Source organism: Dermacentor andersoni, chromosome 7 (assembly GCF_023375885.2).
Source record: "Dermacentor andersoni chromosome 7, qqDerAnde1_hic_scaffold, whole genome shotgun sequence".
In the NCBI taxonomy this organism is placed as follows: Eukaryota; Metazoa; Arthropoda; class Arachnida; order Ixodida; family Ixodidae; genus Dermacentor; species Dermacentor andersoni.
The window spans coordinates 100656734-100678792 of NC_092820.1; the positions used below are offsets into that span (position 1 = coordinate 100656734).

The 22059-nt window shown below is 45.6% G+C and overlaps 1 protein-coding gene across 2 annotated transcripts in view; it reads left to right on the forward strand.

Moving 5' to 3' along the window:
- Window positions 1-20432, forward strand: part of LOC126534031 (uncharacterized) — a 43579-nt gene extending 23147 nt beyond the window's left edge. The window contains exons 7-10 of one of the 2 annotated variants that reach the window (XM_055072589.2): window positions 2507-2613; window positions 9423-9486; window positions 13518-13685; window positions 20102-20432. In XM_055072589.2, the coding sequence (XP_054928564.1) occupies window positions 2507-2613; window positions 9423-9486; window positions 13518-13685; window positions 20102-20169 (407 nt within the window). In that variant the 3' untranslated portion in view covers window positions 20170-20432. Of the gene's footprint in view, window positions 1-2506; window positions 2614-9422; window positions 9487-13517; window positions 13686-20098 lie in introns of both variants that reach the window. The other variant, XM_050181242.3, reaches the window with a different exon arrangement.
- Window positions 20433-22059: the final 1627 nt, after the last annotated feature.

Below are 22059 nucleotides of genomic sequence, written 5' to 3' on the forward strand. Positions count from 1 at the left end.
TGTGCCCGTTCATGAGGTTAACGGTGCACTTTCTCTTCGCTTGCTTATCCTTCAGCATGTTGGCAACTGTCGGGCATATGCGACCTATGTTTCACAGAAAAACAAACATTGATGCCCTCTGAGGGGTGTCAAGGAGAACTTCACTCAATTTGTTAGACTAATTAATTACGTCCAGTTTTGCTATGACGACGTTTCACTGGTTTTCTTTTTATCTCATAGCCCTAATGTACAAGTTCATGCTCTTACGACGGCTTATTGCTAAACTAACATGTCGTTATATGTGATATCGTAAACTGCATAGCACACACTAACTCGCACGTACAAATTTGCGTCTTTCTGCATGTGCTGCTGATGTAGGTGCGCCACGGTAAATGTTACCTAAAATGTGCACTACGAGGTTTCTATTTTCCTTTTAATGCAGTGTAAAGTAATTCTGGCTCTAGCATCACCAATGATCACGTGATAGAGCACAGGCAATACCAAGCTGGCAACATCCTTGTTGGCAGTACTGCAGAGTGCCAGCAGCAGAGTAGTATCCTTGTCCAGCCTCCAACCAAGCCATTCTAATGCGAGCAAGGCAAGCCTTTACGCATTAGGCTTAACAGTTGACCAATCTGCCACACAGACCGTTAAGGGAGCTACCTTCCGGCATGTCACTTGCAGACCAGACGTCGGACATACTTGCACATCAGTTTTGTCCATTGCCATTAGAGTTGCTAGCAAATATATTTACTGCGCACTCAAGCTTTGCAGCCACTTGCATAGCCAGCTTGTAGACTTTCAAGAGAGGGGTGCTCATTCTTACAATTCAGCCGCCTGCCGCTGTTGATTTTACTGGCAATGGCAACATGCCATTAATAGGAAGAGAACGTCAGTCATCATGTTTAACATTCTGCAATTGATTGCCATTTGTGAAGACTGCCTTCTCATGTTATGTGCAAGAGTAACTGGCCAGCTATTCAAATTGGTGGTGTTTAGCTGAGGCAGCCAAGCAAGCTAACGAGGAAGGTGCCTGGATGTGAAGAAAATTGCGTGCCGGGGATAGTGCGAAGGAGCGCATTCAGCTTGTGGCAAAGTATTGCCACCTGGAGGAATGTATAGGTAACATTGAGCGAAGTGGAGACTGAGAAATGAAGCCAAGCGTCACGGAGGAGGAAGGCAGGCGGATGCGTGCTGGGTTGACCTCCTCTGGCAGTTGCTACTGATTTTCTTTGCAATGCATACGGGGTGGGTTTGTCTCGTAACGTCTTCCTGGGGTGCTGTACACTGTGTGTGTGAGTGAAAGCATGTGAGGGTGAGCCAACAATGGTGGCTTAATCTCGCATGTGCAAGGGGAGGGAGCGCACCGTATTCAGTCGCTCGCATTGCACCAGGGGAAGTGATAGAGTGGGGCTGTTGTACTGCAGTCGCGCGAGCTTTATCGTGGAAGCGATCTGGTGTGGGGGCGCAGTCTAGGTGGGCTGATGGCTCGTAGCTTTGTGTGAGCTGTGTTCTCGTCGCTGAGTTCGCATTGAAGCGAGCGACAGCATGAACATCACTTCGCTGACTGCTGCTGCCGCCGCGATTCCTCACGCCAACGTTTTGACAGAGAGCTCATCGAGTGCAGATACTTTCTAGTTACCTGTGCATGCTGACACCATGCCAGGTAATTTAAATAGTAAGCAAATTTTTCAACCGGGGGCATTCTACTCTGCCTGTTGCGACCTACGGCTGCTGCGTGTGGCACGACCGTGCAAGCCTAGTCTTGAATACGATCTATAATGCGGACGGTGTAGGCGTCAAGGTGCACCGAGGGCCAATAGCATCGTGTGCACTATAGCACCCATATGCTTGCGCGTCACCCGCGTTCATGAAGTGAAACGTCGCTCACTTTTTTTCTTGATACAACACGGCTTTGTTTACATGTACGGCTGAATTGCGTACCTTAATGTACCTAATAAGTTGTTCCTTATTCTTACCCACCACAGTGGCTTAGCGTCTGTGGTGTTGCATTGTGAAGCACGAGGTTACGCTATGAAATCCTGGCTGCAGCGGCCACATTTCGATGGGGGCGAAATGCAAGAGTGCTCGTGTCCCTTGCATTGGGGGCGTGTTAAAAATCCTCTTGGTGGTCAAAATTAGTCCAAAGTCCCCCACTACGGCGTGCCTCATAATGAAATTCTGGTTTTGGCATGTAAAACCCCAGAATTCAGTTCAATTCCTTGCTCTTTCCAGATGTACTACTTATAGGCGAGCCTGGCAGTCGCTGAAAATGCGGTGCTCACTGAATTGAGTGTAGGAAATGTTTTACTTAACTTGAATGTTTGTTCAAGTTTGTGGTTGGCATCGATATCCTCGGTGCCAAGGGTGAAACGAGAAGCATATTTGTTCTAAATATTTTCAAGTCCCTTCGCTTGTCTTAGCTCAATAAAAGGATGGGTGAGCATGCCAGAGTTGATACAATTTTGAAAATGTCTGTTGGCGCTCCCTTTAACCAGTGTCCTCGATTGCTGTGTTCTTCCCTCAGGACTTCCAGACTACTTGCAGCTTGAGCCTGTGAAGCTCTTCTGTGAAACACCCGAGTGCCTCGAACCAGTTCCAGACATGCCGGTCCCAGAGGTGGAACTCGGTGTGGTAAGTGGAGCTGTCATAGCAAGCGACGCAGGCTCTGTTCTGATGAATATGTTGTATCTACAATGTGCAAATGTCTTGCAGCCTCGTACAACTGTCTCTAGTCGGTGGCACACTTATTGGACAAGCCTCCAACCTCCAAACCAGCAAGGTTGGAAGCACGTTCACGCATAAATGCACAACCAAAAGTAGGCATGTATGCCACTTATAAGCTGTGCATGACAGCCATGTAAAGTACAGAAAGAATATGTCAACAAAAGAGTTCCGAGACTCGCTGGTATAGTTCGGGTGACATTTCACCGAGGGGAAAGTAATTACAACAAGAATGGGCGCATGAGCTCGCCATATTGGCACGGCTTTGGGTTACTTTGAAGGCGAGAAAAAGTAACAAATGCACTAAACAATTAAGAGAATTTGGCTGTGCTTTGGGCGACCTTGTGCCAGAGAAAATACAACAAAAACATAGGGCTTCGGTGTTAGTTCTATACTGCTGTATTCAACGCAAGTGAACGGACCAAGCAACACCAATAGGCTCTATGGGGACTCATTATTGTGCATGAACCTAAGAAAGATGGAAGGATAGTGCTGGCTTTGTGATAGTTGAAACCACTTATATTGGTTTCAACAATATATTGGTTATAACAAGAAGCTGCAGCACCGTCCACTTAGTACGTTTTATATGGTGAAATAACCCGCTTACAATGAAACCTCGTCAGTACAAACACCACATTAACAAGCTCGTCAAACCCGTGATATTCCTATAGGGCCAACGGGCCTTATTTCGCAGGCGATGCTAGCGCTGCCTGGATTTTAATGGTTGTTGCAGTGATATAAGAAAAATGTTCACCTACTAACATTAGCTGATGTTTTGAATATTAACCACTTCTAATCTAAATTTAAAGACAGGTGACGTCTAAATAACTTCTAGTTGCTTAGAAAGTTGTGTATCGAAAGCAGTGATGCTTGTGAGGAGGGCTGCGTAGCAGACTGACACCGGCGGCGTCTGCCTCTGCTATTGCTGTTCTGCTGCCCTTTCACATTGGCCAGATATATCCCAAGTTTATCTCGTTCACATACAGTAGAACCCGGTTAAGTTGCACTCGCAAAAACCACTATTAGTTCAACATAGGGCATAATTCGATAAAGCACATACCATTTATAAAAGCGCTTTATTGATTGTGCACGGCTGCCTTGACGTCCTGTACACGGCCGTGCGCACACGTCGGACACCTTGGGCATCGGGTCGTTTGTCCGCTTTAGCCCTAATCTCCCCGTATTCTTCAAGATTGGCTGAGAGTGCTCCTCGGAATCTTGTACACTGCGGTGACATCAGACTTCTCACCACATTCAACTCTATTTAGGATTTGGAGCTTCACAGCAAAAAGCAAATTTTGCCGCTGTGTGCTGCGGGAGAAGGCCCACAAGGCGCAAACACAACGAACGAGAAAAGCAGCGAGACAACTCGCACTTGCACAGCTTGCACAACGAAAGCACAAGAGCCTCGCTGAGCAAGCACTGCGGGCCAGCCAGGATAATTTTTTTGCAGGGGGGTGTTGATGGCTTGCCTGACACGACGCAGCATGCGGCGCAGTCACCGTAGGCAGAGCGGGTGGATGGAGTCGCACCGCTGGGCTAAACCACTTTCGGGATATGTCGACGGGTTTCTCTGCTGCTGCGAGGAAAAGGGAACTTCTTGAGGCACTGTTGCTCCACTTGCTGTTCGATATTTCTAGGGTCGCTGCTATTTTTGTTCCATGTAAGTGTAATTTTTGGAATATATATATGTTACTCATTGTAAGTATGCTGTGTTCAGAAATTGTTTAATATACAGGACAATTCGATGTAAACTGGTTCGGTGTAGTCTGTTTCGACTGTGATATACATATATTTTATTTTACACTCAGAATTTACTTGTATATTTACCTTTGAAAGTTGGCAATGCTGCATAGGCCGAGCAAAAGCGCATTGCTAATCACGCCAACTTTCTGCAAAAAAACAACTTTAATATAACAGCATCAATGTTTACATAAAATAAAAGGCACTTGAATAGCGTTTCAGAAGGTATACTGGTGCATAAGTGTTCATGTGCAAAAAGATACTACACACAGTCTTGCCACACATTTTTAGTGAATGCAAGCTGTCTACCGCTGAATTAAATGCATCCAACCACGTAAAGCCATCGCAGGTGGGCATGTTGCCAAAGTTCACACACTTTCAGAGCTGAAAATGTCTCACCACTTCATTCACAGTATTTAACTAACTACAGCTCGACTTAAGCATAAACACGTAGCTTTCAAAAAATGTGAATTCTGTCCCGACTGTTCGTCTTCTGGTCCAGACTGCCTACTCTTGCCATCACCCATTTCAGAAGTTCTCACAATATAAAACTTTTTTGTGTTCAAGCTGCATTTGCTTCAAAGGGTTTAAAATTTAAAACAAATGTTCTTGTGTGCATATTGGTCTGAAGCATTACAAATGAAGTTGACAATATATAAAGCCTTAGCTGGCACTTCGATTACCATTGCTGGTGATACACTGTCGTCGTTTCGATAGTGGCGACACCCCAAGGCTTGGATGCGAAACGTGCTGCAGGTTGCCCTTCATTATGTGCAGTAAATACAGGGTGTCTACCAACCGGGAAAACCGGGAATTCTCAGGGATTTTGAGTAGTCTGGAAAAACTCGGGGAAAACTCAGTGAATTTGTGCCTCTATCAGGGAAAATTAACTGTAAGTTTATTGAAAGGGTTGAAAGTCACGGTAACACTGGCTCGAGTAACAGACAGGAATCGTAATGAATAGTCTTTGACGCCCTGTTGTCGGCTGGAGGAGCTGCCACTGTACAGTCAACGACCGACTTTCCAGATTCCCGATAATTTGGACGGCTTCGCGGCACCACCACGTACCCCATAGAGTCAATATATCGGATCGTCTGAAATTTCGGACGCAAGAACTCTTCGCCGTCCGATTTTCCAGACGTTTTGTCGAGACCACAGGTCCAAAACGGCATTATTCAAAGCCACGACTACTGCCGTTTTGATTACCTCGCCGCCTCGAACCGCCGCTCTCGCACGATGATCCGCTGGCAGCCGTAGCCCCCACTGCGGCAACGCTAGGCCTAGCTGCTTCGACGTTCGCTATGAAGCTTCTTGCCGTTGAGTGCAGCGTTTTTTATTGAAAGAATTTGCTGCTGTCAGCAGTGGTCCGGACTCCGCCTTTGTGGTCCTCGCAATTGGTTTAGAAGCTTGGAAAGCACGGTGCGTTGCATAATGCCGGTTACCGAAAGCCAGCTTCGCCTCTGTACAGAAAATTACTTGGTGGAGCATATGCAAAAGTATTGCAGTGAAGCATAACAAGCGTGGGAAGGGGCTGTTGCCACGGGACACAGTATGCATTCCTTAATTATACACGCGTGCACCCGGTATTTCCTGTCACAGTACAAGCACCAATATGCCTAATACGTGTACTAACATGCCTGCAGAGCGTTTTCGAATGTGCCTGTCGCGGATTGAGCCCTTAAGGGCAGTAAATGACATGCATTTATTTTTCCAACCGGCCGATTTTCGTACGTTCTCGCGGCCCCTAGGGCGTTCGAAAAATCGGACGTGGACTTTGAAACTGACCGAGAAGATGCTTCAAATGGTCCGTGTGGCGAATGAGTGGCGGAAGGCGGACAAGAACAGAAAGGACCTACGCATTGGGGAATGAACGGGAAAGGAAGCGTGCTGCCGCCATTTTGAGCTCGGAAAACAGTGTTGGCCACCAGCTGAGATGCGGGTGTCCCTCATCCAAGCCAAAATAAACTCTTTAAAGCAGTGAAACACAACACTGAGGCTTCGTTCGCGGGCTGAGAGTATGTCAGGACAGTTTAGGCTGACTTACGAGCAATTGTGACAATGTTCGTGCCTCATACCACTGAGCTTGCTATCACTTGATAGAAATAGCTCATATTTGACAATATTTGCTTCTGTATGCATCTCCTTTTTATTTGTACTTGAGAATGTCCGACTCGATTTGCGATTTTTTTCTAAGGCTTTTTATTTGCTGTACATTTTACTAACCCCTCCCTTCTATTCTTTTTTTGAATAGCATAAACACTACTCCTTAATATTCAAATTTCATTAAGTTGTATTTTTTTATTTTTTTTTTTCATATGCTTACTAGAGAGTGACAGCATCGAGCGATATGGTTTCAGTCCGTCTTGATATAAAACATAGTTCTGCATCACTCAGGGAATTTTGCAAGGGAACTCGGGGAAAACCTGGAAAACTCGGGGAATTTGGAAATGTCAACTTGGTAGACACCCTGAAATAGCTCGTGCCCGTATTTGTTTGCGTGTCCTTGCATTGAAATCATTCCTGGCTGCGTGGTTTCTCAGCCTCGTTTGTCTCACTGCCGAAACGGAAGATGGCTGCTGCTGACCATCGGCAATACCCGACGTTGCCAGTGAAAATTGTGCGACATGCTGAAGAAGTACGGACTGTTGCAACTGACAGCACTGACAGTCATCCGTTTGGCAGTGAAGTTCAACAAAGAAAGCTTTTTGGTAGACAACGGGTGCAAACACGTTTGACAAGGGGCCTGTGAAGACGTGGAAGAGGCCCTCTTCGAATTGTTTCTTGGTGCCTAAACTTTGGTCCGCAGTTAATAAGGATGCTTCAGGACTACAGGGACTTCAGTTTCTACATGCGGATGTCACATTGGAAACATTGGAACTTATCACCAATGAGGCAGTTGTCGCAAATGTGCTGCATCGGATAGCGACGGCAGCAGTGATGCGGTAGGGTTGTCCTCGTAGGAAGCCCTGCAGATGATTCAGTGCCTCCGGAGCTTCGTCCTCGCGAGGGACCTTCCGCTGGACTACGTGGGGCACCTGGATGCTTTGGAGAAGGATGTCGGCAAGCTTCGCGCAGAGCATGCCAGGCTGAGGGACATGGGGTTTTCCCATGCAAGCCAGTGACAAGTCTGTGGCGAGATTCTTGGGGTGATAATGCCTTAGTGTTTCTTCTGGATTTCTCACGCTGACGTGCTGCAGTGGCAACCTTCTTGCATTGTTTAAAAGGCCCCTTTTGGGGCCACCAAAGCAATGCCTCAGCTGAGTTCGCATGTCTCTTTCCGCCCTTGACCCTGCTTTGCCGTTACAGCAGTGCCATTCTTGATTGCCGACAGCCACAGCTTGTTGCATGTGATCAGAGCGCACAGCAAGTAGAGTAAACGCAATCAGCGGCCGGATGGAGGAAGATGGTGAGGAGGGGCAGTGGCCTCCCTGCCTTCATAGTTTTCTCACAGCAGCTCTGCCATCCCCCATTTTATTGTTTTTTCATGCAACCAGCTTATAACAATTGGATATTGTTACAAGTGGGTTTGACTGCACGTGCATGTCTTTTTTTTTGTATAGTCACCGGTATAAAGTTCATAAACCTTGGAATCCTAGAAGTCTCATATTTCTGCAGCCTGGTGTTTAGATTTGCTACCTCTGTTACTATCGGGAACAACACAGCTAGTACATTGTACACTTTTCCTAGCTGCAGTCTCAAGCTGCTCAGAAATTCAGGTTCTCATTGGAAAACACACCTCATCAACTTCGGTGCATACTATACATGCAGCGACCTATTCCACACATGTGTTGTTTCACATGCCTGGTGGACCTTGCTATTTGCTTCACTTTGCTATTTGCATGTCAAGCTGGGTCATTCCACATGAAACATCCCAGACCCTAAAAGCAATCGCAACCGATTCTCTCGGGGGAGAAAAAATGAATGTGCATAACCAATCTCGCCGGTAGGCACCGCTGAACTCTCTTCACTGCAAAACTATTTGGGCCACAATCGAATTCTGCCCTGCTTATGAACTCTGTATGCGTAAAATATAGGCACATGCTTACTTATGTGTGATGAATATCAGTGAAATATGTTTATTCTGTTTCAATATTAATGGCCTCCGCAACTACGTTTTACAATATGTTTGTGCAATGAAAGTAAACCACGACTGTTTCAAAGTCGTCAGGACTGGATAGCCATCAGCAAGATATTGTGAATATAGCTGATTCACTGTTCTGCAACTACTACAGATCAGAAGACTACGTGTTATGGTAGAACCTGAATTGTCTCCTATGCTATGGTTGGCATGGAGTGTTGACAAGTTTAAAGAACTTTAGACGTTGCACGCTATCGTCTGCTGCTAGTGTGTGTGGTCCTGGTCAAGCACCGTTAACGTTCTGGTAGGAAACAGCAGAAAAAAAATTACTGTGATTCGGCCTTCGTTTAGGACGCAATGAGTTTAAGTTAGCCACTATCTGCCCCTACGAAAAGCTTGCAACTATGCTGTATTTGCTTACCTGACCACCCTGAGCCTCCAAAATTGGAAGTGAACTGCTGAACATATGCCGTTTACGATGTATTTATACTAATTTCAAGTGGAACAGCACACAATGGCTTGACAAATAGCCAGTGTATATGCGTGTCAGGAAAATAGCTGGCGGCACATACGTTTTCTGCAGTGAAGACAGTTCGGGGTTAAATTAACATTTCTAGATCTCAAGCTGAAAGGTTGACGCACATAATGAGCTATCTTCAATATTTTTGTCTGTGGGGCCTTCACACTTAATTTAGGTCTGAACATTGTCTGGAAGTCTTTTTGGTAACTTTGGAAGTAATTTCCTGGAAACTGTGCAGCCTTCCTTTTTTTCATTTTGTGCTATTTTTAGTTAGACAAGTTTTTTTTCTTTCGTGAGTAACTGATGGCAACTGAATGGAAGAAATTGCTTTAGCTGGTTCTGGGGCCTAATGATTGTTCACAATCACCTGTTTTCCAGGACGGGCCTTCTGACCCGGATGAAGAGTCCGAAATCGAAGCCATGCACCTGTATGACGACGAAGGTGAGGGCATTGCCCATATCTTTGTTTTATAGTTTGCATGCAGGAATGCCCAACTTCACTGGAATGCTGTGTCGGCCATAGGCAAGAACTGTAAGGTTGTGGTGGAGATAACACTTTAAATAGAATACCCTCTGGCAGGTAACATTTTTTTCAGGCACTAACTCTTACTTGGGAAGGTTGGAACTTGCCATGGCAGCAGTATGTAGATAAATGTAATAAAAAGGAAAAACAGGTGTCTGTTTTGTATCATCTGTCAGTCTTTCATTGCGCTTAAGTTTGGTGCATTTTTCAAATGCTACGACATATAGGTAATGTCGTGGTAGCTGGGTGGTGTTACGACCTGCTGTGGCATGCGCCAGCTCGTCATTTCACATAAGTATACTTGAGGGAACTTCGCAATTAGTACAGTGCTTCAATCAGCCTGAGAATGATTGGCTGTACATGAATCTGTTGAAGCTTTACCCTTTCTACGAAGCCATTGTTGCAAGTTTCTTTTTGCGACAATTGTTAGCCTTATTTAGCCTCTACAGTCGTATCCAGCTATATCGAACTCGAAAAAAGAAACTATCAGTTCGATATAGAGCATAATTCGATATAAACCTGTTAAAGAATTGGATGTCATAGAAGCACATACCATTTATAAAATCACTTTACTGATGAAACAGCTTAGTTTCGCATGAAATAGTCCTGTATTTTCTTCTGCTTGGGCAGTTTCGCTGTCTGCGACGCATGCACTTCTCCACATTGTCTCAGGAGTCGGAGCAGCTGAGGCCGCAACCTTCCAAATTCGCGCAGAAGTGCCGGACTAGTGTGAGTACACCAATCGCCTCAGAGGGCGTGAGCTAAGGACCGTTGTTGCTTTCCTCGTTGTGCCCACTTTCACTTGTGCTCGGTACAACGTCAGCAATGTAGTCTTCGTTTTCGGGCTCTCCCGTGGTCGCGACACCATCATTTGCACTGACGAACACGTCCACCATTGTTTCGTCGATAGCTTCCAGAAATTCTCACGGCTCGGTCCAAACTTCGGCAACACTGGCAGCGGCTTCGTCGCACTCATCAAAATTTAGTCAGCACCGAGCATGTGGAAGCCGGCACGTCGGAAGCAATTTCGGATGAACCCCTTGTACACGACCGCGCGCATGCGTTGGGCACCATGGGCACTGGGTCACGGTTTGTCTGCTTTAGCTCTAATCTCCCATTTATTCTTTAAGATCGTGCTGAGAGTGCTCCTCAGAAGCTTGCACGCTGCGGAGCATCCGCCTTCTCACCGCGTTCGACCCGATTTATGATTTCGAGCTTCACGGCGAAAGGCGAATTCTGCCGCTTCATCACGGCAACAGTGCGGTAGAAGGCCAACAAGGCGCAAACACAATGAACCCGAAAAACAGCGAGACAACTTGCACTTGTGCCATCTTGCACAACGAGGGCACAAGAGCCTCTGATTGGCTGTCTGAGCAAGTGCTGCGGGCGGCCAGGATCATTTTCTGAAGGGCGGTGTCGTCGGCTCGCTCGACGCAGCGCGGTCACGGTAGGGACAGCGGTCTGATGGAGCTGCGCCGCCGGGTTTCCCTGCCACCGCGAGGGAAAGCCAACTTTTGGGGGTACTTTTCCGCTGTTTGACGTTCGATATATCGAGAGTTGCTGCTATTTTTGTTCGATGTAAGCGTAACTTTTGCTATAGTATATACTTATTGTAACTATACAGTGTCCAGAAATTGTTCGATATAAAAAATTTGATGTAAACAGGTTCGATATAGTCGTGTTCAATTGTATTTTCTGTTATTGTGCTTTTCTTGGAGCATAAAAATGTTAGTTGCCCTCGGTGACTGTTGCTTGTCAGAAATCTGGATCTGGTGACATGCGTACTGTAAAATGTAAACTTATTGATGCAGTCGATTTCTTCTGCCCTTAATGTGATTTGAACTGGCTTAGCCAAAGGATGTTGCAGTTACGTTGTGTAATGTACAAATTCGTATTGGGTACGCTGCTTCAATTTATATATGAAGAGAAAAAATTAAGGAGGCAGAAATGTCTTTACTGCCGTTCCTTTTGTGCATGTGGATAACGCACATTAGTAACTTCAGCATTTGGTTTACTGTGCTAGTTTCCACACAAATATATTGTCACACTGCAATGGCAGAGCTGAAGGAAGAGAAAGTAGACGAGCGTGCAAGGAGCTGCCCACTGCCTGTTGGCTTTGAGTGGTCGTCCTGTCCCTTGTGCTATGCCAAACATCCATCATCTTGTAAACAAACCCACACCATCTGTTACTATATGACCAAGAGAATGAGGACCAGCAACTGTGCAAGCTGTTTGTCCTTGTTCCTTTTATTTTTTATGGAAACGAACTCTGTAAACCGAAGGCCATACTGACTACATCCAGTTGAAGCCTTGTGTGAGTAACTACAGCAAGGCCACATGTGTTGGGGTGCGACACATGCATTTCGGCCACCGTAAAATTGCTAGAAAGGGGGAAATTTTCTCTTGCCCTGGGACTGCCACGAAATCTTGGCATGGATGTGGACAGCAGTCGGGCTTTCATATCGCTTGGCGTAGTGGTAAACCACAGCTGTTTCATTGCATTATTGTTTCCTCTATGTTGTGTGGTCAGCCTCTGGTCAAATTTCATTGCTCGGATTTTGTTGTTTACTTGAATATCGATTGATTGTAACCTGTGTAGCTAGAGTATAAACTATAACCTGTGCAGGTAACTGTCAGCTAGTAAAATACAACCAGATGAAGCCATGGGAAATTTCGAGCACCGACCATTCGTTGAAAACAAAAAGAAAAAAGGCGTTTCGGCTCCACCACGAGCTCTATAGACTCTCGGATTAGGAGGCGCACGCTACCAATAAACAGTGCAAGCCATGCCCTAGTCTCGGAGGCCATGCCCGCTCTGGCTGATAAAACTCTCCAGGGGACGGCATTTTTTCTTTCTTCGGTCAGCCCTATCGTCATAATCACTTAATGCAGAACGTTTTTTTCCCCTGTCAAGGTGTCTGTTGCTATATTGCACGTGGTTTCCGCAGAGCAGCAGGCGTGTCTCGGATATCGCACCTCTGTGTGTGTTTGTGCGGTTTCTCATTTGTGTGATTGGCGCCACTTTTTGTGCATTCGGGAGAGCCAAGTGCTGCGAAGAAACGTGGCTCGTTTCTTTGATCGCCATGACGATCTCCGCCAACGGAGATCGCCAATGCGCTAATGCTTTTGTGGACTGTATACGGAGACGACACTCTTGTGCAAATCCAAGTAAATCTGATCGCCTCCAAACATAGTATGAGGCAAGGCATTATTAGGTTCTTTAACTGCTGTAAGCCTAATAAATTTTATTTTTCTGGGTGAGGGTTTTTTTAAACCTATCCATTCTTCATTCCCCCCACCCCGAGGTCCAAAAAATTGGTTGGCAGCTGTAGGGGGCCAAAATAAGAGACACATTTTGGTACGAACACAATAAAGTGCAGAAGTCTGCAAACAGCCTAAGAAAGCAACCTATGATAAGGTAATGAAATGCAGGATATTGTGCGAGAAAGTTAAATGCTGTTCCATGCACCAACTTTAAACTAGTGTTGTAGTGGCTATTTTTAGTTCTAGCAGTGCTGAATTAGTGAGACAATCGATGCTGCTTGTTGCTGCTTCTTTTTCCCCATCTGGCAGGCACTAATAACCATCCTTATCCTTTACTATTTGGCCACAAGCAAATGGTCTCAAATTTCTCATAACATATTTTAGTAGAATATGAGTTAAATAACAAGGAATATTTGAACCTTCCAGATATTTCCATACTGTATTTTTTTTATTGTATTACATTAGCACCTTAAAAGACTGTTACGCTAGTTGATGTTGCCTCTAATTTGTTTAGTGCACTTGGCACTAAAGAGACACGTATAAAAATGGAAGGCCAGATGCAAGCGCTTGTTTCCCCCTACAGCATGACGAGTTGCGAATATCCGAACTGCTGTGAGTCGGTCGTACGTGTTGTGTGCTGCGCAGTGTCTGATGCCTCACCGCAGTGTCTGATGCCTTCTCCGCAGTGGGCTTCTACGAGCTGCCAGATGAGTTCAAGCTGGAAGACAAGGACTTTGAGGTGCTGAGGGATGTGTGTGGAGTCAGGTTGCATCAGAAGCGCAGCGGGCCGGTCATCCCATCAACGCCCCCGCCGCTTGAGCACTCGCCCACTCTGGATGTGGGCTACTTCGAAGGTGAGCACTGCTCTTGCGGGCTGGCACAGAGACCACCAGCATGCAGTCAACGACTGATTATTGGGGACTCGCCCGATAATTTGGATGGCTTCGTGGCGGCATCGCCACGTATCATGGTTTCACATATCACTCGGATCATGGTTTCTGCTCGTAAAACCCCCGAATTTAATTTTTGTCCGGGCATAATATACAGTGAAACCTCGTTAATACCTAGTTTGTGGGGACGTGGCAAAATATGTACTAACCGGTTACATGTCTCAACCGAAAATGACGAAACCTTTTAAAAGTGAAGAAAAAGTAATGGTTGGAAATGTTCAGTTGCGTGTGCAGCGGAGCCCCTCAGGCTTGACGCGGCCCAAGTGAGTGCTTTGTTTTCGACCTTAAAGAAGGCCATTGCGGACGCACTGCCACATCTGATGCAGTAGCGGAATGTCACCACTGCGAGCGCTCCCCGACGTCTGCTCTTTAAGGAGATCACGCACGCAGCGCCCGAACGCTGAAATTTGCAGAACGGTGCCGCCTTGGCTGAGGCTGCCTCCGTGGGTATACAAGGTTCGCCCGGGTCTACAGGGTCGATCGAAATGATAATGCCTCGCCGGACAGAGGGCACGGCAACGTAAGAACCACGTATTTTGTAAAGTGCGAAGGTTGGGCCGATTAGTCGGCAATAGGCGCGCATATCATGTTGGATACGCAGCGACCAACATAGACGCTTCAACAGTCGTCGATCTAACCTGCACGCATAACCTCGGGACCGATCACGTGCGCCATCCGTATAAACATACTAGCGACAAGCATTCCGCGACCACATTGGCGGCGATATTTCATCACGGCGGCACTGTCCAACATTTATCGACACCTTTATCTATAACGAGTACAATGAAACCTCGTTAAACTGTAATTGGCCATAACTCTGAAAACGTATGTACTAAACGGTAGTACTGCTAAACAGAATTAGCACGAGATGGCCCTTTACGTGTCAAAAACAAAACTCTGAGAGAGTGCGTTGAAAGGGCAAAAACATGCAGTATTTATTCCCTTCGCGCAACAGAAGTGTTTTGTTTGATGCCGTGGTGGCCTAGCAGCGACGACAGCGGCCTCAAACTTACTGAAGCTGCGGGTCAGCTTTTCAGCCAAGTCCCACTTCTCGGCAAACACTCACATGGCAGATTCCTTGTTGGCGTGGCATATTCTCCGTGCACAGGCGCAGTAGTGCTGCAGAAGTCGCATTGCGCCTTTTTCATTGCGGGTTGCTGTTCTCATCGCTACGAATGCATTAATGAGGCTGACATAACGCGCAGCTTCTGCCACTGTCGGCCCTCAATTGCCCGTACTGTCCCTTTCCTTGTCATTCTCATCACTGTCATTAGGCGACACTTCGGCAACAACAGAGGCGACGATTTCAAAAAGTTGAACTTTGAGCCGACATCTCTTCGTGGTCACAGCATCGCTGCCAAGCAACTTCTTCGCATTCCAAATGCCACACACTGCAGTCAATGGTAGACTCCAGCTGTCGCATGCCAGCGCAGACTTCTTCGTGCCACGTTCGATAGCACGAACAATTTCCAATTTTTCTTCTATGCTGAGTGTTTTTCATCTGAGCTTCGGCATGACTCGAGTCCTAGCTTGCACGACGCTCTCTGGCACGGTGCCGAAATGTTGATGTGGCTTCACGGGCAAACGCACAGGGCGCTTGGAGGCCGTTCTGATCTCTGAGGCTTGTTATGCTGCTGGGTCGCCCAATGCGGACGACGCACCGCCGTGATTGCGAGACCAAAAGTGGAAACACTACGTGTTAACCGATACGTATGCAATAAGCTGGTAAGGTTTATCCAGATACAAAACGCATTATGTTCAATGGCAGCTGAGTCGGGGATTTTACTTTACTACTCTTAAAGCAAAACTACTATTTAAGCGGGTTCGGTTTCACAAGGTTTTACTGTATTGTTAAATGTTGACTCTGCCTGTACCATTAGGCCTAATCGGCGCTAGTTCATCAGGCATCGATGACTGAAGTTAGTTTGGTGCCGAATCAATACAGATCTATTCTCGACAGGCACCCAACACTCGCAAAGCCACGAAACCGTGAGATGACAACAAAATTGTTCGCAGCCACCATCGTTCTGGCACACAAAACAGCGGTCTCTCATTGCTGACTGTGTTCGTGGACACTCATAGGCCTATTTTTGTAGCTTCGAGTAATTCGCCACAAAACTAGCTTTAGATATACGTGGCGGGCATGATAATGTCATGACCTGGTTGCGTGCATTAGTGGGGACGGCGGGTGAACACGAGGGGATGAGGCGGGGGGGGGGGGGGGGGGGGGGGGTTAAAGTCATGGAAACTTGCCCTGATCCCTGCAGATTTGAGAATTTTTGACAGCTTGCAAATCGTGGCAAACCTGACAATGAAACCGAGTGGACAGCGTCTGCTCTTTATTGTTGGTGCCGGCAACGAAAGTCACCTGATGTGCGGTCCTTTCACCTGTTGTGCAGATTGTTCATACGATACTTTAACTGCCCGAAAGTTGGTATAGCCTTTCTGTATCCTGGAGAAAACAAAACAACACTTTTTTACACAATAAGATTGCCGTAAAATGCAGGTCCACTATTAAACCGAGAACCTTAATGGTATTCAGTACAACAGAGCATCACTAATTCATTAGTTTCATTGGAGAAAAGAGAAGCACTTGATCCTGTTCTGGAGGAATTCTGTTGATAGGAAAAAAAATATTTTCTAGACCTTCATGTACTAGAACTGAGCTGTAATCAGTGCTGGCATACTAATTTACTGCTCCCTTTAATAAGAGTAGACCGTACTGAATGTCTTGATTTCTACGTAACTATGTTATGATAGCTTGCTAGATTCTTGTTACGCAATGCTAGGAGACTTCCTAGCATGCACAGCACCATATTTTTGTCGCCAAAATTTGTAATCATTAAGTTTTGTTAAGTTTTCGGATATTTGATTTTATATTTGGTATTTTTTTTCTTGACTCGAATCTGTCTACTAGTATACGGTATTGGCACAACCTTCTAATCAATGTTTCTGGCAAGTGCCAAGAACTGACACTCGGGTACATCTCTCATTCTTATGTAATTTACTACTCCAAGCAGTGCAATTCATTTTTGCTTCTTAATTGAAATAAAAACAACATGCACCTTTTAGACTGTTTGCTAAGAATTTGACATTTCTTTTACAAAACTGTTACGTTGCTGATCATAGTTCTATGCTGCCTCGCTTCACGCTGTTGTGGCTCTACAGGGATGTGCGTATTTGACTTAAAATGTTCGATAAAAAGATTTTGTGCTTACCGCTGCGCCGTTTTTGTTCAAATTTTGCATAAAGATGGCATTTTGGAATCTACGTCCTTCAGGCTTACGCTTGGCACTTGCCTTGTGTTTAAAGAAAGAATGCAATGTTGCCTTCGTTTATGAGGATGCAAGTTGCTGCTGCGACGAGGCAAGCATAAACTTGTGCCACCTGCAGCTGCAAAAAGTTGTTGAGGCAAGTTTACCGCACGTTCCATAGGAGCAGGCAGGACATGGCAACCCTCCTCGAGTGCTTTCTGAAGCTGCCAGTAGGTGGCGGCACACATGCGCTGTCGCTGCAGCAGCTTGCATCCTGATAAATGAAGTCAACTTTGCATTATTTTTCTTAAGCACCAGGTAATGAACTGTGCCAAGCCTTGCACTGAACTACATAAACGCCAAAATGCAAATTTTACGTGAAAATTCAATAAGAATTTTAAGCGAAATATGCACGTTCCTGTAAAATTTCAATTTTATTAGGCCAGCAGTGTGTGTATTAAAGAACGACAATTTACCCTTACTCTGGAAGATTATTGTTTTCTATATTCGAGACGAGCCAGCATATGCTGACGGCAGAAGCCCACATATGGAGGGAGATGTTTCTTGTTGAAGATGCAGTAGTACTGCCATCTGTGCTGTACAACTGTGCTGCAAGTTCAAGGTAGGAAGGCTATAAAAGGTGTCGCTAGCTGCTTGCAGTGCATTGGAAACTAGAGAGAGGCTGGCAAAGCTGGCATGGGATTAATTAAAGCACTGCCATGCTTCCTGCTGTCTTATCTTGCCTCGCGAATTTGCAATCCGTTGTGGCCAGTAACCAGTGCCAGTATACGAATGTCGGTAAAATTTGTTTCCTTCACTCTAAGGACTGTTTATGCGCTTGGGGACATGTCTTTGTCCTGCAACAATAATAGTTATCACAAGTGCCTTTCCGTTCTTTAATTCTGCACGCCTGGTACTTGCAGATCAAATAGGCATGCGCATTATCATGATGACATAACATTCTTGACAGGGGAAAGTATCGGGTGCAGTGAAAGGAAACACAAGCAAGATCAGTTATTGTTGTGGGGCAAAGGCATTCCTTAAGAGGTGTAAACTGTACTTAATGTTGTCAAGTGCGTTGCCTCGCAAATGTTTACATGCCAGATGATGCATCCCACACCTATCCTTAACCGTTTGAGGGTTACTGACGTAAATATACGGCGCCGTGAACGAAGTCCGAAATGGTCGATGCCGTATATTTACGGCACCTTCTGTACGTTTAAAAAGCACGCCAATTTTCCAACTTCTTCTTTTCTGTCATGTGCTGCCACTATGTGGGAATACAGGGAATTTTTTTTGCACGCCTTCCTTTCTCTGTTTTCGTTGCATGGTTTGTTTTGGCGTTAGTTCGCTCACACGCGTCTATATAGTACTGCTCGCGCATTGGCGCACGCGCGGTTGGACGGCGGTTTCGGCTTCTTGCACTTGCAAAACTGATGGCTATCTCGTCACTGATTGCTCAAAGGGCGACCGCTAGTTTCTCGCTCATTTAGTGCTCCCGGGGGCGTGCATGGCGCGGAAAAGTAGGACTGAATTCCGCTCGTCAATGTTGAGCACAACCCTGCAACACCTGCTGCTAATGAAGGGCCGTTAGTCTGGACCAGGTTTTGAGCAAAGCTTTGAAGTGAGCAAAGCCTGCTTCTGCAAGGTCCCTTCAAAAGGGCTCATTGAACACTGCCTGAACGAACCCCCCCCCCCGTTGGCGCGAATAAAGTCTCCCGATTTTTTATCTTCCCAGATTGGCAGGTATGCCCTTCACATTGCCATCAATTCAATGTGGCACATTCCTTTGCCATTTAGCACTACATTGCCATAGTCGCATTGGCTAAAAGTGTCAATAAATTTGCCTTAGTGACTGGGGATACTACGAGTGCTGCAAGCAAAGAGTACCACAGACATGCTTTGATGCCACTCTCCAACCATCACTAAAGCAAATTCTCAACAGAAAACAAGGCACAGCTGTTTAAACAGGTTGCATGTTCTTTATTAGTAGGGGTGTGCAAACATTGAAATTTTCAATTTTGAAGCGACCTCAAATTATGAAAACCAAGTGTGAATTTAGTCAAATATTTTATTAATTTAGGATATTAATACCATTGGTCTTGCAAAATAAGTGTTTTTCTCCAACCAGAGGTACGAAAAAACAAAGCTAATACATTGCACAGCAAATAACAAACGGGACAATAAGGCTTTGTGGTCAACAAAATTCTGGGGTACGTTACTTTTGCTTGACAGTATTGTAACTGCGGTTATTTAATGTTGTGAAGGAAGGATAGCTGCTCAACACATTCACGACCACCCTCCCGTATATCCCAATTCCCAACACTCAATAAAGAGCTGCTCACTGGACACACTAGTGTTTGATATCAGTATCTCTTGAGCTGATAGCTTCAGCACCAGCAGGGTCTTAACTTGATGTGCTTCGCTGCAAGGCAAATATGTCTCACTGTAGTACATTTTGTATGCTTCGCCTCAATACACTGCAGTACTGCAACGAAGCTGACAAAAACGACCAACAGCAATTTTTGTAGGTTCTTTCGAATAGCATATTCAAAGTTTCAGATATTTGCACACTGCTGCTTATTAGCCCTCTATGCTCCAGCTTTTGTGTTGCATTCGTATGTTAGTAATAAAGTGCAGTGAGTTATAGTGAATGGTAGCTTCGCTTATGTTTAGTGTCGTGTGTAACGTGACAGACACACTGGGAACTAGCTCTACTACCTTGATCTGCACGCTAACGCTAACTCTTTCTGGATTTCTACAACAGTCATTTGCATAGCAATTTTTCCTTGCACGAACTGGTGCGCCATATCGTCGTTACACTTCATGACGGTCGAAGTGGACACTGGAATCGGCTTGTCAACTTTTGGCAGTAGTGCAGCCTGCAGCAAGCTTCATTTGAGCTATGATGCAAAAAAAGTTGCTGTATATCTGCCATATGATTGGCCCACAGTTTTAATTATCTCACTTATGAAGCCAATGACCTGTGTATTCTGTATGTTAACTTTAGCTCATAGAACTCCCATGCATTGCACTTACGCTCATTCCTTGCGATTTTCACAGAAGACTTTGTGGACCTGGAGACCATTGAAAAGCCTATACAAGACCAGCTTCAGTATGTGCCACTGGACTGACCGAGGGCTGCTGTAGAGCTTGCAACCATGACTTGCAGTCCATTTGCAGTTTTTAAGACCTTTAAGTGCAAGGAGGAAGGGACAGCACATAATGTGAACTCCATAGATTTTGTGGCTGCTTAAAACGACTGAGCTCGGCTATGTGCTGGGCCTGCCTTCTCTTGTCTTGACAAAGTGCCTGCCAGCAAGTTTCTGGCACTGCGTTCAGGCTGTCGGGATGCACCGCTATAGCCTGTAAATAAAGTGCTCTTTTAAACACCTAAGCAATGTGTATTTAAACAATAGTTGCTAGTGGAGATGATGTCCTCCAACTCATTGCCCCCCTTTCTCCAGACTCTAGAACTCCATTGCTCTCCATGAAGGTAAAAAGAAACCTAGTGTTCCCAGTTTACATGTTTTGAAACAGAATATTCCTGCAGTTGCCCATTCTTTATGCATTGTGTCTATGTACTGAAAAATGTCCCCTGCTTGCATTCGTGGTGAATCGTGCAGTGCTGCAAATGCTAAGCAATGCTTGGGCCTTTTAACTCTATAGTGGAGGAAAAGATGGTTTGCTGTTGCTAGGGCATGCTGTGGGCCTGAGCTGTGCTGCCATTTCGTCCACTTCGATTTATTTTATGAGTAATGTAATTGGGCAGAATGATTTCTATTCAATTAAAGAAACTTCCTTGGCATTGGTGTCATTTCAACTTTCTATCTCGTACACTTATTTGCAAGAGGTGCAAGCCCGAGCCCTCCTTTATGCCTTTTTAGGCAGAGATGAATACCGATGAGGAGGTTGTTGGGGCAGAGGAAGAATGGGAAGCCTTCAGACAACTGAACAGAAGTCATAGGCGGCGTGGATAGCTGATTTTACTAGAATAGTCCGGTCAGCCAGCTGTCTTGATTTTTCATGCAAGCAATGCCTACCTGCGAGTAATTCTGCTGTCTGCCAAAGAGGTTATAAAAGTTCCGAAAAACTTCAAAATAATCAGCCCATATATGGTGCTGAATGCGACAGCGTGCCTGTTTCCACAGTTCTTCATAGTAGCTAGCGCTTTACGACCCATATTATGTGACATTACGCCTTCAGGATGAGCCCGGGTCCTTACAGAACAGCATGTAGCATTTTTTTCACCAGGGATGGCTGTCTGATTACTGTCGTCGGTCATCGCCTTGCATCTGTCGTCGCACATACACAAATGTTAGCCTCACACAAACACCTGGTTCTGGTAACACTTTCGCAAACCCCATAATGCTGCATAGCCAGCTACCTGTTAAATTGTTGGTGTTTAGTCCTTTTCAAAATGCTTCGCCTAACATTGACTTCCACATGCACGAGATTCTTTTTTTCTGGCATAGTAGTTTACAAATTGCATTTGTGTTTGATGGTTCAGCCGAGTTAAATAGCTGAATACAGCAAAGCAGTAGAATAGATAGCTGAGAAAGAAGTGGGCCACCACATTCGACAATGTCAAAGAAGTTTGTTTCATGCTCTTTCATGTAGTATTCCAATCTCTACCATGACAGTTCCATTTGAAGCGCCGGGGAAAGCAGGCGCTTGATGTGCAGCTTCATGCATGTGCATGCCACTTTGTGCATGTCCTGCATCAGACTACAGCCTGGAGTTGTAAACATCTGGCACTTTGAAGGACAGGGAATGGAGATAGATGACACACATAATATATATGTAATGCTATGCAAGTCAAAAATGATGGTGGCTGTGATGATGGCTGTAGAGTGGCGTACGTTGCTTGCTCTGGAACCCCATGTGCAACGGTGTTTGCAGCCAGGTACCCGGTTGGTAACAAACCTGAAACACTTCTTGGAAGGATTGTTGGTGAATGAAAAGTCTGCACAGTGCCGCTGAGCCCACGACACCCCAGTGCGCATGTTCAGGGATGTCTTCAC